The 19,544-nt window shown below is 35.2% G+C and overlaps 1 protein-coding gene and 3 long non-coding RNA genes across 5 annotated transcripts; 2 read left to right on the plus strand and 2 right to left on the minus strand.

Moving 5' to 3' along the window:
* The first annotated feature begins 243 nt into the window (after nucleotides 1-243).
* On the plus strand, nucleotides 244-7,641 carry LOC111323859 (uncharacterized). The gene is made up of 4 exons (XR_015993452.1): nucleotides 244-475; nucleotides 997-1,061; nucleotides 1,338-1,435; nucleotides 7,567-7,641. It is a non-coding gene; the product is annotated as an uncharacterized LOC111323859 (long non-coding RNA).
* Nucleotides 7,582-14,814, minus strand: LOC111323910 (uncharacterized). Of its 2 annotated transcripts, XR_015993450.1 has the most exons (6): nucleotides 12,910-14,814; nucleotides 11,395-11,563; nucleotides 11,086-11,164; nucleotides 10,680-10,756; nucleotides 10,269-10,384; nucleotides 7,582-8,233 (listed from the first exon to the last, which is right to left on the minus strand). It is a non-coding gene; the product is annotated as an uncharacterized LOC111323910 (long non-coding RNA). The 2 variants fall into 2 exon arrangements; XR_015993451.1 differs by lacking the exon at nucleotides 11,395-11,563.
* Nucleotides 12,422-13,231, plus strand: LOC148719589 (uncharacterized). Its single transcript, XR_015993453.1, has 2 exons — nucleotides 12,422-12,591; nucleotides 12,888-13,231. It is a non-coding gene; the product is annotated as an uncharacterized LOC148719589 (long non-coding RNA).
* Nucleotides 14,815-14,959: 145 nt separating the features above from the next.
* Nucleotides 14,960-18,805, minus strand: LOC111323909 (F-box/LRR-repeat protein 12-like). The gene has a single exon (XM_088739526.1). The coding sequence runs from the start codon at nucleotides 18,690-18,692 to the stop codon at nucleotides 17,685-17,687; it is 1,008 nt and encodes a 335-aa protein (XP_088595652.1). The 5' UTR covers nucleotides 18,693-18,805; the 3' UTR covers nucleotides 14,960-17,684.
* Nucleotides 18,806-19,544: the final 739 nt, after the last annotated feature.

The raw sequence follows: 19,544 nt of genomic DNA on the forward strand, positions 1-19,544 counted from the left end.
GCCGGGGCTCGAACCCTCGACCTCCCGCACAACAGTCCGGCGCTCTATCCATTGATCTAACTGGGAGGCGGTTATTCCTCAAACATTAAAAAAAGCTTCCTTTTAAAACAGTTAAAAAAATTTTTCTCAGCAGAATACTAGAATAGACCCAGTAAAAAGAGCGTCATCGTCAAATGTGAAAAACTCGGGACATGTTATGGGTGATTTTTGTAGCCGGGGCAGAGGGCGAGGTAATGTTCAAAATTAATTATGCATTCGCGTTTTTCTCACACTTGGGTTTAGTGTGGCAGGTAGTTCGTGGAACGGAATATATTGTACTTCTTCGAACAGAATCTCGACGTATTCCACCAACTTCTGCGCCCAGAACTGCTTTAGAAAATATTTTAAAGCCGGATGTTCCCTTCACTAAAGTCCAGGAGCCGAATTTGAAGAACTAAACCGGAGATATTTCGGAAAAGAAATGGCTCGAGACGAGGTAAGCGAATGAATCATTGTTAGGAGGGAGTTATTGTTCGAGATACTAACCTAAGTTTTCTGACTTCTGACTTGTAATGCCTTGCCCAGAGATATTTTCTTTGTGTAAACTTTACATCGTCGACCACTCGGGTTTGTCTCGTTTCTCTTTCGGGGCAAGGCCTCGAGTTAAGTGATTAGTAAGAATGCACGTATTTTTAAAAACCACCAAGGCTTATGAATGTTTGATAGATTTAAGGCTTATTCGCACATCTTCAAGTCTCTCCCTTCGAAGATTGTTGAGTTATTTTTTTAAAATGTATGATTTAACCGGAAAAAATGTAATCCCAGTAACATATGGTGGTTCTGTCCTCGTGTACCGGTTCACAAGAGCCAATACAAAAGACCAAACAATACACAATAGCTAACCGATGACAAATAAATAAACAAATGAAGAACAATGGTAATTCCCTTGTGAACCGGTACACCAGGACAGAACCCATATGGTTGATTAAATAATTTGTATTTTTTGATTAATTTTAGGGTTGTGCTGTCCTATCGGTATAAATGTGAAAGAGAACACGCGGACAACACAACTGCAGACAAAGGTAAGAAACAATTGCTTGGCAATTCATGCAAAGAAAATTTGCAAAACAAATGTACTGATGCAAAGTGAAGCCCAAAAACGTTTTGGAATTATTTTCTATATAATTAACGCGAGAGCATAAAAAAAAAGTATGTACTAATATTTTTCGAAAGACATATGCTTCATTGAGTAAGATGAGAAATTTCCGTCCCTCTTAATTTTCTGATAATCCTTTCCCTGAGGTTAGTCCTTCACTAATGGCGTACGACAAGTAATGCATCAACATATGTATTTACAGGGAAGGAAACGAAAACCGGAGGATTAGAAACTTGAAAAGGAGGATTGAAAATGAACAATGGGAAAAGTTTAAAAGGATGCAAGAGGAATCAATTTAACGTAAGTTGCTCAATTTGCTCAATTTGCTGTCTCGCTAGGATTTAAGAAATTAAAGACAATGAAGGCAAAGAGAACGTTTTTGGCCAAAAATTACCTCAGTTACCATTGTAGGAGGACTTTGTAGAATTTGATCCCTTTTATTTCTTTCCAAACCAAATTTATCGGGCGACTTCAAAATATTCAATCAATGTGAAGTCATTGTTACAGACGTCTTCTTTGCTTTCTAGTTGTCATTGCTAAACATCAGGAACTAGTTGTTCTAAAGCCTGTTCTCAGGATGAAAATTAAAAGAAAAAACTGGCCATTCTGGCACATCTATCAATTTGTTTCTTTCCGTTTCTACTTCAACCACTTTACATGTATTACGATTTTTTAATACTTAAAAAAGAGAGAGAGAACGATTAATTAAGTGCATATAAATTTGGAATTAAAGAATAAAAGACAAACTGAATAGTTAATATTCTTCATGGAGAATTCCCAATTGATACTGGAAGAATCTGCTATGAAAACTGGTTCCTGATGTTTATAGAACAATGTTCAGAAACGAAAAGGTGCTTGGTTACAAATTAAAAAGACATTACTTTTATTTTATCCATCTTTTTAACTCCAATTCGACGAGGTTAAAGAATTTCCCTGGACGATTTATTCACGTTGATAAAGCGGTATTCAATTGATTGTCGAATAGCCAAAGTAATTACAACAGCCAATCATAATGAAGGTTTACATTATTATTGGCCAATAAACGCTCGAAATTTTAACAGGCAAAGGTCAAAAACGATAGAAAATGCACGCGACCAAGTCACGATTTGTGTTCCTTTCTTGTCTGATTGGCTGATAGGATGGCGCGAGTTTTGTAGACCAGTCAATGGCCAAATTGATGCAAAACGAAAACTTTCTGGGATTACTTTCGACACTCAACTGAAAATTTCTCTAGATTTCTAATAGATAATCAACCAAGCCTTTTCTTTTCTGGAGTCCTTACTGTGTTGTATCTGTGTTGACACGTAGAAATTGTGCGAAATAGAATAGGAAATACTAAGAATGGCGCTTTTCATTTGTTTCTTGGAGAACTTTTATATTGCAAGATTTATCACAAATATTAATTTATTATTGATTTCTGATTTGCACCAAGTGACGCTTCGGCAATAAATATTAAGCTCATACTGCTTTGAGTTCGATCGAAGTATATCTTGCAAGCCTCGAGATGAGTTGAATACTCCAGATTACTTCCAACATGAAAAGATTAAAAGTAATCAGTTACCAAAGTAAATTACGTTTTGTTTAAGTGGCAAACTTTTCAAAGAAATGTTATTTTGGATTGACAATTTTAAGTTATTTTCAATCAAGAAAAGCAGATTTTGAATTTACAAAAATATATTTCTTACTCAAGTAGGGTATTATGTTGCTTGTATTTAGAAACCACTTATAACAAAATCCAAAAGTTGATTTGAAAAAATGAAAAACTATTTATCATTTTTTATTTTCAAATGAAACATCAAACAATAAATGCTAAACTTTGAAGTGTTTTTGTAAATGTTTCCTTTTAAGTTAGAATTTTCACTCGATTCCCGGGTTGATACACGCGCATGCGATAAACATCAAACCATTATAGAATCTTTTCTTTCTTTATTCCTTTCCTGTTCTTATATCGAAGCGGTGGACTGAAATCATTACGTGCATGAAGAAATTACCTTAGTATTATGCGATCATAGCTTTAAGATTGATATCGATTTGGGCAACGAGCACGTGGCGATTGAAGGAACTAAGAAAAGTAGAAAACTAGCGATAGGTTTCGTTTTGAATCACAACTACGAGTTAACAAAATCACAAAATCACAAAATAGACTGTCGCTTACCAACGATCGCAGGTCTCTTGTGACTACTTTATCGAGGATTACGGTCTAACTTGTCCTCTAGTTTTGAAACGATCTTGATTACACGAGGCCTTATCCTGAACTGAAACGCTATCTATAATTTTTCGTCTAAAAAAGAACTAATCACGGAGGCGTTTATCAAACTACAAAATATTTCGCAGTTTCTTTCGGAAGCGGTAACATTTATTCCATTTACATTTTCTCGAGTAACCAAGGGAAACTTTTTGAAAAAAATAAAACATTTCCAGCGTAGAGAAACTCTCGGGACTTTTAAAACAAAGGCTGTGGCTTTCTCTGTTAGAGAAACACCCTCCCTCAGTAGAAGTTGGGTTTTATTTATACTCGTTCACTTCCGAAGAGTGATCAAAGAAGAAATTCTCTTTGTAGTAGAAACACTGTCCAAGCAGGACAGTGACGAGAAGAAAGAAAATTATCACCTTAGGGATATTGTTTATATAAATATAAAAAATATTTATATAAAAATATAGAAAGTTTAAAAAATTGCGAGGATGGACAACTTCTGACGCAATTTTTTAAACTTTCTACGTTCGTGTTGGCTGTGAGGTTTGGACTGCGAATCTTTATTGATCCTCCTGGCGCGGTGCACCTTTTGCAACTTGTGGTCTTTGATAAAATTTACAAATGCTTATTTATTCCAAATTGCACGAGAAAATCATGCGATTATCTATTAATAATACACATGAAAAAATACGAGCTAGTTCTTCCTAACTACGCAGACGAGAAGCGCGCGCAACACGTGCAAAAGTGATTTATTCAAACCCTGCAAGTGACATTGACCTTGACATCGACGTTGACATTGACCTTGACCAATCATTCTGACCAATCAGAATGTCTGGTTTGTTTCTTTCTTTGCACTGAATTAACCCTCTTCTGCACTGAATTAACTGAAAACTGCATTCATCTTAACCAATCAGAGCTGAGAAATGTTTTCATGTATATTATTAGTATATAAAAAAGAACTGCTCACACGAGATAGAAACCTGAAACTAAACCGTTGGATATTTCTATTGCAGTTACGGTCAACAAACGGTGTTGAACCAATTAACACTTCTTTTCATCGAAAACATTAATCTGTTCAAACTTGAGAGTACTTTCGATCTTTCAAATAATGTAATTTCTTGAAATTTTAAGGGTATTTTTGAGTTAACTTTGACGAAGCGAAATATCCCTCCAACGAAAGAACCCTTCCAAGTATGACATCACTGGCGTTTCCATAAGCAAAAGAACGTTAAAAAATGACCAAAAGAACCATGACCAAAAATTTCCAAAAGAACGTTAAAAATGACCAAAAGAACCATGACCAAAAATTTCCAAAAGAACGTTAAAAATGACCATGACGCTTAGAAGGAAGCCTAGCAACGTGTTTAGTGAGGTGGAGTAATTCGCTTGGTAACTGTTTTTCAGAATTTTGTGACTTCAGTGAAAAGTTTTTTTTTTTTTTAACTATTTTACGAACTTACAGTCGGAAGTTTTGCATGAAACACGATACTTTTCTTCTCTTCTCTTTTCATCATTATTTTGATGAATTTGAATACAGACGAGAGCTATTTTTCTTCACCTTAATTTAGTTCTTTAAACACAAGTTTTTTTTTTTGTTTTTTTTTTTATAATTAGGCAGAATGTTTCGTTGATGGATTCATTTCAGACTCGTTACAACTTTTTCAAATTCCATAGTGCTTTATTCATCCCGTAAAGTGCGCTTTTGAAGAAATGTCAGCCATTTCTTCGAGGATATACTAATATCAAATGTTTCTTTTCAACTCTCCTATTTTATTTTTCTTTTTGAAGTGATACGTGGCTCTTGGTTCTGTAACAGCTATTTTACCACGCTCTCGATAAAAATAATGAATTCGGCGGAAACCTTTCAGTCAAGTTACTTCCCATCCTCGGAGACCCAGAGGCTGTGGGTCGATTTCAAGTTAGGGCATGAAGAGCTCTTCTTGCCCTAACTTGAAATCGACCCACAGCCCCTGGGTCTCAGACGATGGTTACTTCCTTAAAACAGTTTTGTTAGACTAATGCAATGTTGTATTTGTTTTTACCGCACACTGATCATTTTCTAAAAAAATACCCACAAATATTCCGTCGGTCTTAATACATAAAAGCAGAACATTTCCACTTGTAAATGAAGGTGTTCCATTAAGGCTATGATTGGACCAGAGAGATTTTGAACTACATGTAATAGTAAGGATTTTTATTACAAGACTCGGGCAGTCAGAGGGCCAATAACTAAAATCAACCAATCAAAATGCTCTATTGCCGGTCCAATATTCTCTAAGTATTGGACCGGGCACTGTCCCGAATGGTCCCGAATGATACCACATTTGTGTCCCTTTGAACTTCAGTCGTATAATAAATCTTTTATTAACCAAGCTTGCTCGGGACCGTACTGGAAGAATATCGACCCTCGGTCTTTACTGTACGGACCTCGCTGCGCTCGGTCCGTACTGTCAAGACCTCGGGCCGATATTCTCCCAGTACGGCCCTCGCGCTTGGTTAATAAGATATATTTATCAGCAATTACCAAAGACTTTTTCTTAATTTTAACCCTGTGATACAAAATAAGGATCATCTACTCTTACGTTTGCTTTCCTCATTCCTCATTTTTACATCGCTCTAAGTCTGCTTTATATTTTATCGGAAAGTTTAAATTGTATTAAAAAAAAAAAACAGATTTGGATGAGCATACTGTCAAGTGATATGATTGACCAAGAGTCCCTTCACTCTTTACAGATAGGATTTTACTGTATAGGGTTCATTCAAGAAATTTCCAGTTTTATACGGTGGCCCAGAAGGCTCAACGCAAACAAAAAATGTACTGCAGCAAATAAAAAATATACTGCAGCAAATAAAAATATACTGCAGCAAATAAAAAAATACAACGCAAAAAAAAAAATACTGCAGCAAATAAAATATGCAACGCAAACAAAAAAAAGAAAACGCAAACAAAAAAAATTGGAACGCAACGCCAAGGAAGACTGGGTAATAGTTCTTAGTTTCCCGCCAAAACAGCATGAACTGGAACTCGTTTTTGGTTATGGACGAAAGCGATCTGCGTAGGATTATAGAAGATTACTTTCATCAAGGGTATGAAAATAGAGTTATTATCGAATTTTTAAAGGAACAGCATGGTACTGTCATAAGTTCGCTGCAAAACATGGTTTCGGAAAGGCGAACAAGCAAAGGATGGAACGGGTGTTGGCGGGAAACTAAGAACTATTACCCAGTCTTCCTTGGCGTTGCGTTCCAATTTTTTTGTTTGCGTTTGCTTTTTTTTTTTTTTGTTTGCGTTGCATATTTTATTTGCTGCAGTATTTTTTGTTTGCGTTGCATTTTTTATTTGCTGCGGTACTTTTTTTCTTTGCGTTTTGATTTTTTATTTGCTGCAGTATATTTTTTAGTTGCTGCAGTATATTTTTTATTTGCTGCAGTATACTTTTTGTTTGCGTTGAGCCTTCTGGGCCACCGTAGTTTTACGCTCTTACGCTCCCATCTCTAAAATATGAGAAACCATCTCATGTGAAGAAAGTCAGATGAAAGTTCGTGTCGCGGAGGTGTAATTTTCTTTTCACGTGCGTTTCAGTAAAATGAAAGTTCAACAGGTATTAGTGCGAGTGCAATTTCATTAACACTGAATACAAAAACTGAACAGATTCCGGCCATGTTTACTTTTCAGCAAAGATCGCCAGAACTGAAGCCCTTCTTTTTTAGGTCGAGCGTTGAATACTCTGACATCATTTTGGAATGTATGCATTGGTTATTCACAACTTAAATCAGTAAATTCTTTGTTCAATTTTGTCTTTTATTGTGGTTTTCGAAAACACTGCGTGTATGCAAAGTATTTGTTTCATTGTGCCGAACATTTTGAACTGTCGATTTTGTAATCGTCTTGCTTCCCTAATTTTATTTTTGTTTCTTTGTGGAGCTTTTCAAGCTGGTGTACAATTTCCAGAGTAAACTTTTCTAAGCATTTGACATAAAAAAGAGAAATATTTTCAAAGGATTTTGTCCGCAGTTTTCCTTGTTTTAAGCAAAACTTTCGAAAATCAAGGAAAATAAGTTACATTTGAACATTAGTTACACTAGATATTTTTAAGATTACGCGAACCTTTTTTAGTGTCAACATTTCCAGTCCAAAAGTGTAGAAACTGTAAACCTTATTCTGTATTCCACAAACAGCTTTTACATTTTCAAAACTTGTAGTAATTTCTCAATATAAATACATTCTATTTTACAGGAAAGGACGCAAAACAAGATGATAAAGACTTCTTTATTTGACTGAAATAAAATACTACAAAAAAACTTTCGATTATGATCGTAGTTGTTTATTTCGCTTAACTGCTCTGATTACTAATATAAGACTTGACAAAATTCGTCATTGCTTTGAATACTACAATTAGACTCGACACTTCTTTTTCATACTACTACAGTTGGACTTGCACAAAATTCGACACTACAGTAGGACTTAGACCCGGACAAAGTTCGACATTACTTTCACTACTACAGTTAGACTTGCACAAAATTCGACACTCCCCTTTAACTACTACAGTAGGACTTAGACAAAATTCGACATTGCTCTGACTACTATTACAGTTACATTTCAAAAAAAAAAAATACCACAGTTCCGCTTTCACTACTACAGTAGGACTTAGACAAAATTCGACTTTACTTACAATAGAATGAATTCTTGCCTTCAATGCTTCCTTTGAATTTGCAACACTCCAGAGAAACCAACTAGAAATTTATTGAATATTCTTATTTTACTCTTCGTATCTAATTCTAGGCCATAAAGATCACTTCACTTGTTTTTGTTGCACATCTTTTCCTTAAAACTGATACCACGAGCACTAAACTGTTTGCAAACGCTTATCTTCTGTAATTCTCTTTGTCCAGTTATCACGTACCTGAAAAACAGAATTCAACACGAATACGCAAGTAGTTCAAATCTCTGGAGGGAAAAAATACCAGCTATTATTTTCATTAACAATAAGAGCAAACCTATTTCTAGGTCAATTTTACCCATCCTTCTTAACAAAAGTCACTGTGGACTAGCGGTAGTGCACAATGTTCAATTAGACGACGGCCGAATCCCCGCAGTCGTTTAATTAAAGTAGCAACTCCTGGGGCCTTGAGCCCCGTTACTCGATTTTCTTTTTTCTTTTTTTTTTTTTTTTTTAGTTTAATTTACTAAAAATTTGTTCAATTCTAAGGGCTTTGGGAACTTTTTTTTCCTAGGAAAATGTTTCCCCCAAAAAAGTTCTCAAAGCTTTTAAATTTAAACAAGTTACATACAAAAGCTCCCCAAAGTTACAAAAATAAATCAAATGATTGCCGTGGTGGAAAATTAAAAAACGAGAGAACCTTTGCATTTATATCTAAAAATTTGAAGTACTAAAACGAAACATAGTCTCGTAAAAATTGTTAATCATAGAATATAAGTTATACTTAAGTGACAAGCACATTATTTTGGATGTAGAAGATATATGGGCTAACCTATTAAATAATGAGCAAAGTCTCCAATTAAAGGTACAATATACCTCTTAACTCAGTGCGATTTATTTTTAGATTCCGAACTCATTCATCAATTTTTAGAAGTTTGCCATAATTCAAGAGATATAAAGTAAAGTTCACATTAAAATGAACACGATTCAGTTTCATGTATTGAAGTTAATTGTCTTTTACATTACATGCATATACTGCTGCAACTTGAAAGACAGAAAAGCAAAATTTTAACTTTGGACTTTTAAATGATTCCACCGAATATGACAGGCTTATCGAAGACAGAAACAAAAGCATTAGGAAAAAACAGAAATCCAAAACCTGGCAGTATCAGTCTTGTCAAGAGATCAGCCTAAAGTTAACCTTTTGGTGTCTAGAAAAGCTCAACACAGTACTAAAAACTGAGTGAATCATTGTTCCAAAAAATATAGTAACCTTTAATGTCAGTTATGAGACAATAATCACAACTTTCCATCTAGAACCCTTAATTCTAACATGGCATCGAGTTAAGTTTTAGTGTAAAGTATTTGAACAAAGATTTTAAAAAGGAATATGAGAAAAAGGAAAATTTGAAAAGAAAAAAAATTAATAAATATGTAAGTCACTGGCACTGTTATCGAAGTTAACCATGATGTCCAACTCCTGTATTACTATCTACTTCACACTCATCTACCACTGGTGCTCCAAAAGTGTACCTGTTTTTCTGCTCTTAGGAATACAAATTTAACTTGAAGAACTTTTTCTTACTTCAGTTTGACTAAAACAACATTCATCATTGCTTTGAGTACTACAGTTAGACTTAGATAATGTTAGACTTAGACAAAATTTGTCATGGCTTTGAATACCACAGCTAGACTTTACACAACATTTGACACTTGTTTTTCTTACTTCAGTTTGACTTAGACAAAATTTGACACTTCGTTTTCTAACTTCAGTTAGACTTAGTAACACAAAATCCACTGTATTGAAGCAATATTGACAATTTTTTTTTTTTGCTTTCTCAAGAATTGATTTTGAAAATATGCCACAAAATATCCAATATGATATTAACAATAAACATGTACAAATGTAAATAAGTCTGACTATTGTGGCTTGTCAAAGTTAGGCTAATTTGTTAATAGAAGGCATACCGGTAGCGGATTTTTCTAAAATTAATACATTACATAAGAATTTGGCTAGTATCCTAGAATCATGAAAATATTGCACATGCTTTGAATTGAATATTTCTGTTCCTAAAAAAAATATTTGAACTTAAAAATTTCTAAAATTATTCATCTGACATAAATGCAAAGGTCTCTCGATTTATGAGGAAAGCAGGAATTTTGTGTGGCCCCTGGCTTTGTATCAAAATATTTAAATCATGGACCTCTTCCTTTTTCCACCAAGAGTTCAACTCCATTAAAAAAAAAAAAGTGGCAAAAAACAAAAATTTGTACTTACAATTTCTCAATTGAAATTATGATGATCGCTGTTGATGCTTGGTTTAGTTTTATAGTTCCCTTGCAACCAATCTTCTTTCACTTGAAGGAAAACACAATATATGCCAAGCTTCTCCCCTGTTTGGATAAAAACATGTCACCATGGTCAGCATACCTATTGATCTACTCTTTTCACAATGAACTACAATGTTTGTTTTACACACTACTCCAATCCATGCCATTAGTTCTTACACATGGCTGCATACTTGCCTCCCAAGCACTCAATAATTACAAACCCCATCAATTTGCAGTGAACAACTGAGTATAACCCAATTGAGTTATAGTTACCTGATAGGTACATGTACATGCAGGTATCATACACCTGCTGAGAGGTTACCAAAGGCATAGGCTGTAGACTTCCCTTTGTACTTACCTCTTAACAAAAACAAACTGTTTTGTGTTAAATGCAGTATTCCAATTAAGTTCCCACTGTACATGACGTTAACAATTCTGGAGGTAAACAAGAGTTATTCACATTGCAATCTAAAGAAACCAGAGTTGCTATACCCTAATTTGCACTTGATATTGGAGCTTTTACATTGCAGTGTCTTTGAACAATGAGAATAGAGTTTCATTTCTCACAAAAATAACTCCAAGCTCCCCTGGCTAACTTTTCACCAAATCATAACTTCAAGGGCTTATCAAGGTGCCATTTGCCACTAAAATTCTCTTTGACACATAATTTCCTTTCCACTCTAAATTCTACAAGTCTTTGTACCAAAATGCTGCCATCTCCAGTGGTGAGCAGTTCCTCTATGCCAACCCAGGAGCCCACTTACCTTTTTATTGACAGAGAGCACTCAATCTTCTTCCACATCTCAACTTGATTACCATAAACAGCAACTGTGAAGTGGCATTCTGCAAATAAAAGACCAAGTGTAAATTGATAAAACAGTTCTTATGAATGCAATTAAACTCCCAATGACAGTATTATTTTGATAAATTCTTTCCATATTTCTAATAAAAATTTGAAAATTAAATGTATATTCCAGCTCTGAAACAGTTGCCAGTATTTTATCTTTAAACAAGCCAATTCAACCATTGCAAGATATTCAGTTTGTCCATTCAAACCCTCTGATGTAACTCACCCTTCTGAGGTGGAGCTTAGAGCTTATGCTATCAATGCTTGCATTTTTATTTCCTTGACCATCATCATGTTGTCATGTAATTAACACAAACTGCAGGCAGCCAAACATCACTCTCTAAATTTACCACAAAACCGCTGACCAATCAGCTGTTTTTCTCAAAATAGTCACCCTGTAGGAACACGCACTAAAATTAGATTTAAAAAAATCATCATTGGAATAGGTAAGTATGAATGGGGGATGAGTTCTTACAGTTTATAAACTCTTGACGTCGTGAAATATTTCAATAGGTAAATGTAATAAATTTTAAAGCTGCCTGAATGCAACTTGTGCTGTAGTCTTGTTAAACAGTTTCTAGGAATTTTACTTAATTCAATTAAGGTGGCTGAACACAGTTTTTGCGCGCACAAGGATTACAAAAATCAAACATGCCGTCAATAGAGCAGTCGTTTTATTTACTCAACACATATTCGCACTATCTGTGCTATTTTTCTCTATAGTTGGCGCGGTTTATTGAGGGCTTTAATCTTTTATTACAAAGACATGTTAGAAAAGTTAACGGTGCAAAGAACCCAGCAATTCTCAGCTTTTTCGTCGTTACCGAGAGAGCCCAGTTAAGTGCAGCATATGCATAGCAAGTCAAAAAATTGCGATTGAATGGAAAATTGCTTTCTCGGAAATATGCCTATTTCTTGAGAACCACTTATTAGAATTTCACGAAATTTGGCACGAAAATACTTTCGGAAATAAGTGAGTGGAGTATTGAAAAAAACTGATTTTTAACAAAGGAAACTCTAGATAATCGAGTGAACGTTCAACAAGGGATAATTAAAGATCTCTGTTAAATTGTAAGCAAAATGGTGTTAACTTGTGAGTATCATTACAAGCTCGTTTCATGCAAATTATAAAGAAAAACTAATGACTAGATCTTCTACAAATGAAAAAAACTGATTTTAAAGGCCTGTTTATATTTATTCATGTCGCCATGACAACGGCACATACGTCAGTTTAACTATCAAAAAACCAAAGTTTGAGTTGTTAACTTGATTGCTGCCAGTTTTGGCGACCGAGAGATCAAGGGGTTTAGAGAAAATGGTGAAAGAAACACAGATATCAAAAACTGTGTTCAGCCACCTTAATGCTGAATATTGCGATGTGCATAGAAATTCATCAGGTGACTATCGAAGAGTTGTTTCCAAGGTAATATGGGTACGTTTCTTTTCTAGATTAAGTTTATAATCTCCCGGATTTTCCAAATATCTATAACATATACATGAAAATGCTTCACAGAGATTAAAAGAATAAAGAACTTAGTGTCAGCAAGTCCAAGAGGCGTTGTTTAGGCATTCCAAAACTAAAAGGTCAGAATAAATATGGCGGACTGACTGGAACTTGTAGTAATTTCACGTCTTGCAACTCATTCAGTTTCGCTTACTATAATAATTTCACGACACAAAATACTTCAAATATCAGTACAGCTTTATTTTTTCCAACAGAAAACTAGCATTTAACTGTTACCTCAAAAGTTTGCAGCGAAATGGGCGCTGTCCTTCTTCGTTCGTCGAGTCGTCTTCGCCATAACAGCTCATCTACACGACCGCGTTGTTGTAATTTCATTGTATTCCACGCCAAAACCTGACATAAAGGAAAGTGTGGGAAAACTTTAAGCGATAAACGTAGTTCTTCCACGAAGGAAGCATTTATTACCACAATTCGCGAGAAACCTTCCAGCCCTGTTGTTTCACTCTTTACTCTGAAACCACAGCGTCTTTGGTGTACCGAAGGCAAGGTGAGACAACCGAGCTGCATGCATAATCAATAAAGTAGAAGATTTGAAGTATTTTTTTGATATTTTCATTTTGCAACTCCCTAGCGATCCTAAATTCCCGCTGATATATATAAAATTCTCTTTAAATAGAAAGACTGAAAGACCTCAAAGATAAAAAGGTACTCATCAGTGGCAAAATTTCCTAATTTTAAAAAATGCCCTGTTTGTCTCTTTTTGAAAACGAGTCAAAAAGCGCAAGCTGGGGAGAGGGGGGAGGGGGGGGGAGGAAAATTGTTGTTAATTAACCTAAATCCTAATTAGCCTACCTTAATTGTTCATTCGCTCTGGACAATTTACATAATTTTTTATCAACTGAGTTGATAAAATCAAAACTGCTTTCCTTAATTGTGCCCAGTGTTACCTGGACCCTCAAAACTAATCAAGAAGTTATGAAAAAATTCACCACAGGAAAGGTATTTTGACTCATACAAAGTCTAACTGAAAAAGACTGTCGTGGTAAAATTACTGTGAAACTCAGAAAATCAAGTCAAGTAAAACAAGGAATGAAAACAAGTCAACTGGGAGATGCAAGGAATTTTGACTGTACACAGTGATGCTAATTAGCTTGTGATTTTTCACTTAACCTGTTGATCCCTGAGAGTGATCACTCCTAAATCGAACACAAAGGTTGTAAGAATAAAAGAAATGATCAACAACTATAGAAGCTCTTGATTGTTAACCATATCCGTTTCCATGTCAGCACCTCAGGAAATGTATAGAGAATGGTATAAAGAATACAGATACAGATGTTAGGATGTAACATGCCCTATATTGTGTTTTGACCAATTACATGCAAGATTAGGATCTTGCATGTAATTGGTCAAAACACAATAACCATTCCAAACACATTTCAGGTTTTAATGACATTATGAGTTTGACAGTAACTCTGGGCATGATCTGGCATGATATCGGCAATGGACCACCTACAATCACATCAAAAGCTTCAGGATACTGGATGTGAAAATCTGGGGCAAGAGAAGAATTACTACCCAATGAAAGCAAGGAAACTGGTTGATGATATGGCCTATTCTTTAGAGGTAAATGGGCTTTTGAGGCTTGTTCAAAAATTTCTTAATTAGATGAAATTGATGAAACTTTTTTCTCTAGTGAACATGTCATCAAAGGAATGAAAGAACCTTTTGCAGATCCACTTACCCATTTCCTTGTTGTCTGGTACGTTTCTTACTTCTTTATAAGTAGAACAACTCCACCTCCACAAAGGTCAGCTTCTTTAACATGTTACTCCTCTCTCATCAACCTTCCATACTTTTACAAATCAACACAAAATGTGCCATCTTACAACATTAAAACTCCTACCAAGTCAAGTAACTGAAAAGTAAAGAATAATCACAGACTGCAATGCAACTCAGCCATAACCATGTAATGCCTATCTTCACTCTCCATGCATCGCATGCAGTGTGCTGTGTTCTGTACATCAAACAGCAAGTGAGACTCTTACTAGAACCAACTGGAAACAATCTTGTTCAGTAAAACAAATGGATCCTTAATAAAGGCTATGATGCTGAGCAATGGCTACTTGTCACAGAGGTCTTAAATTAAAATCAGAACACAAAATGTGTGTAAAATTGGAGGAACAAGTATGTGTAATATGTCCAAGACCAAATTTAACACTGATGTCTATCTTAAATTTATCCTTTACAAGAAGAGCCCAAGGGCTAATTTTGGTTCATTTTCATGTAATTTTAAATCAATTTTCAAATCACAGCCAGAAGACAAAGATAGATTTCATTTACAGCTTTATTCCTTTCCTGAGCTGAAACAAAGAAATCAAGCAGGTGGGTTCAGACTCAAACAGGAAAATGTTTCATAGAATAATTCACGAAATGTAATAGCTGACCAAAACATCATTCCTCCTATTAGTGAGGCTACAGTTGTGGCTTTTAACAATTCACAATGGCACAAAACAATGTCTTCATTTACAACATATACACCAACATTGAAGAATATAAATCAACTCCAAGACATTTCTTAACTACTGACAGAAGGCAATTAAACATATGCAGTAAAATAACTCAGTTTGAAATAAAAGTTCAGTGATGTATTAACAATGAGAAAACTACAGCAATCAGTTTTGTTCCATAGAAAACCCTACTCTTAAAGAACCTTTTCATATGTGAACAAGCATACAAGTTACTCAGAGGATTCAACTCTGCTATTGCAATTCATTTGTCTCCTCGTGGATTTATAACTAGAAGAGCCACATTGCACAAGTTAAATAAAATGCTAGCTTGTATTTTACTATTACAACTTGACAAATGGATTTAAGTTTCCTAAATACAATAATTATTCTTTGTTAACTTTTCCCTGCATATAATCAAAGTCAATCCTTTTCAGTCTCTGAAAGCAAATATGTTAACCAGGGTAAACCCAGGGAAGATATTACTATCCCTCAATCAGTGATGTATGAGAAACAAAGTTAATAAATTTAAATAAAGTATTTTAAGCAAGAATTCCTCAGAGTAAAGTAACAATTTCCTCTGTACAGATTTGATAAAATGACCCTTCTCCCAAATGTTTGGCTGAGACAACAACCCACTCGCTCACTTTTTAATTTGACAAAATAAAACAGAACAAATTAATTCTTAGTGGTCATGCATTGCAGTTGTTACAAGATCTTGTGAGAAATAAAAAGACCTCTCTGAAGAATGAGCAGTAACTGAGAAAAGGTGATTATTATTTTCCCTAATTTCCTTATCAATGTTACTCATTCCACAGTTTTCATTTCCAAGTTTTGGCCTCTTCCTTCAAAATCTAATGCATGAAACAGGGTTAGCTCCTATGATTTATTAGGGACTTTAACCCTAACCCTAAAAGATACCCTAACCCTAACTTTTTCACCTGATTTTACATTAAATAGACCTATTTGATTGCTTAATCCTGAAAAATGGATTTTTCAAAAAAAAACTTGGTTCTCTGTAGATTGTGGACTACGGTTGGCTGCGACAGTTAGGAATGTGTCACCCAACAAAAATGTCAATGAGATGCCACTGTCATGCCTCTGATACGGTCTGTTTTCCTGTGATTTCTTGTTGTGGTGAGGACAGTAAGAATCTTCTCACTAAAATTATATTTTCCACTGTTTGTAGCCAACTTGCTGGCTGTTTTATTCACATTTGGTTTGCCATAAATTTTCTTCTTGTTGGACTTATTTCTTTCAGGTGAATTGCTTTTTTTGTGTGGAAAAAACACTCTGGTACAGTGGTGTAGTGCCATGTCTCAAAAGTTCTGTTTGGTTTTCTTTCAGCTTATAGATTCGATTTTTTTCGCTGTATACAGCCAATTTGCATGCAATTTTATTCGCATATGGTAGATGATAAATTTTCCTACTGTTGGGACTAATTTCATTCCCATGAAATTCTTTTTTTGTGTGGAAAAATCATTCTGGTAAAGTGTTTTGAAGTTCTGTTCGCTTTTCTTTCAGCTTGTTGATCCTTTCATAAATGGCAGCAAATTCTAATCAAAATGGCTCAGATTCCCAAAAGGGATAAAAAGGATTCACTGATTCATATTCTTCATATAAAAATAAAAATTCTTCTTCATTAATTGCACCTTCTGCAAAAGAAATTATGAGTGAGTCTTGCATCTTGACTTCACTGTCCTCTGTCTTGTTGCCCGAACTTAAGGTGAAATTTTTTGTGCCTTTTTACCTTCCGGGTCCCAGGCCACTCATGTACACTTCCAACCATCCCAACCAACCATAGTGTACCATCTTAAAGCCCCTATTAAATGTTTCAGCAGGTAAATTGTACACTAATTACTACAATATTAAATTCTTGCACATGACTTGTCTTTGGGTAAATATGCATTTCTCACATACAATTTGCACTATCATACCAATTTTTTTGTTAACCCTCAACACCTTAACATCAGTATGCATATTCTCCATTCCGTTTTCTGTACATTTCTTAAGGTGCTGATATGGAGAACTTGTTTAACAATCAAGAGCTTCTCCCAATTATTCCCTCTGTTCTCATGACCTTACTAAATGATTCAGCTGTGTAAGGAGGAACTAGATGCTGATCACTCTTAGAGCATAAAGAGTTACTGGTAATGATCAGGCACAAATGAAGTTTCCTTGCTCTTAACCCTTTGACTCTCATAAGTGATCAAGACAGAATTTCTCCTTACAATCAATACAATGTCAAGCGGAGAAGTGACGAGAATAAAGGAAAATATCAATGAGAGGATTATTTGTTGATCCAATACCAAATTCTCCAAACTAACATCAAAAGAATTGTATGGCAGAAAGTAAGGAAAATTATGAATAATGGGAGTGGACAGGCTCATGGTCATTAATTCATAGTTTTGTTATTCTCTATTTACATATTTGCTTCATATAATTTAAATGTACAAACTTTCCATCCTGTGAATACAACCACTTGGTAAAATCAGCAGAGGAAATGCTGCGCAGTTATATTTGCAGGATTAATTCACAACCAACCTTTCAAGTCCAATGTATGTTGCAGTCTGATAAAATAATTCGTGCATCATTCAAATCCTTTTCCAAAATATCACAACAGCCTGTCAAATCCAAAACCCTCAGCTTTTTACACTTGTCAGTAATTTCAAAAAGACCTACACTTGTTATTTCCTTGCAGGATGACAGGTTCAAATATTCCAAATTCACAAGACTGTGCACAAGAGAAAGAATTCCCGCATCTGTGATCCTCCAATCAGACAACAAATTCAAGTTCTTTAATATTGTCAAATGACGCCCAATGTGATGCAGTCCTAAGTCTGTCACCTTAGGACAATTTGACAGATCAAGTTCTGTAAGTTTGGTTAGATTTCTAGCAATGTGTTGTACACCTTCATCTCCAACACGATAACAGTAACTGAGATTCAAACGTTCTAATGTTTTCAACTTCTTTATACTTTGGAGATCAGAGTTCTCAACTCTAGTACAATAGGTTAAGTTTAGTTCTAAGAGATTTGGGAAAAACTGCTCACATTTTAATCCCTCGAACCATCCAAGAGGTACAATGGAATGGTCCAGAAGAAGACTTTTTAGATTCCTTGGTAAACACTGAGCGGGGACGTTCCTCATATCACAATAACATAACCCGAGAGTCTCTAGACTTGGACATTTTGTCTTGATTTCCTCAAGCAAAGAAGGCGAAATGTTTTCATTCTTTTTCGTCGTTCCGATGAATCCTTTTATCAGAAGCTCCACGACCGAATCTGACAACCGATTTCTGACGATTTTCCACAAAGTCCTCAAAGAAAGCGGCCATGAACGAAGATCGACTATCTTCCACAAGGTTCGATCACAAACAAGATGATACCACAGGCGACAAACAGTGGATGACGAACACAGAGTTTTCATATCAAGAAATTTAAACACATGCAACATAATATTGGCAGGAAGTTTACATATTGGAGCTGTTTGCACGACATTATCTGCCGCTTTTTTCCGCGATGCTCGTCTTTTGGCTGCAGTGCAAGACGCCATGTTGGTCAGTTGTTAGTAATACGGGCTCATGAGTCGGCACCCACTTTCTTAGATGCGTGACCCGTTAATGCTGAGGTCGGCGTCATACTTCATTCGAGAACACTACAAAATCATTTCTTAGCAACTTCATGTATTTTAAATGTCAAAAAATATGGCCGCATTTTTATGTACATTTAACTAATACCATCTTTACTAGATACAACAATTTATACAATAAACAGAAAAAAAGTTCTCTAACATACAGCTGTCTACCGTGGTTGCAGTTATCCACATTGTCTATAGCAGATACAAAAATACATTTGCCAATAGATCAATCATTCTCAAAGCCCCGACACGGGTGGGGAAGGGCACTTACTCGCTTTAGAGGGAACCACACAAAACTAGGAGAACAAGACTGACTAATATTAATACAATATTTTTACAATCTCAAGGTAAGAAAATGCCTCTAAATATATTTCATACATCTTATACATATTTTAAACCCAGTATCACCTCACACTGAAGAAAGGGAGAAAAGTTTCCTTTCACTAGTAAATAAAATTTATAGCAACACGGGTTTAATTTATTTCAGGACATTCTGACTTCTCTACCGCCTTAAGTGGTCAGAACCTTCCACAACCCATCAGAGTCAGACCTGTTGTTTACGTGGTTCCGCAATGCTCTTTGCGAAAAAGTGTTACACGACTAATATTTAACGTTTGTAAGGCCTTACAATCACTGATAAATTCTTACAAAGGTCCCTCAAAGTAGTTTAGAAGATAACCGATAACGGCAGCTAAAAACGTATTTATAAAAATGTCTGTTTACACCGTACATCGACCTATTTGAAAATGCCATGTTGCATGAGGAATT

Source organism: Stylophora pistillata, chromosome 11, assembly GCF_964205215.1.
Source record: "Stylophora pistillata chromosome 11, jaStyPist1.2, whole genome shotgun sequence".
Classification (NCBI taxonomy): Eukaryota; Metazoa; Cnidaria; class Anthozoa; order Scleractinia; family Pocilloporidae; genus Stylophora; species Stylophora pistillata.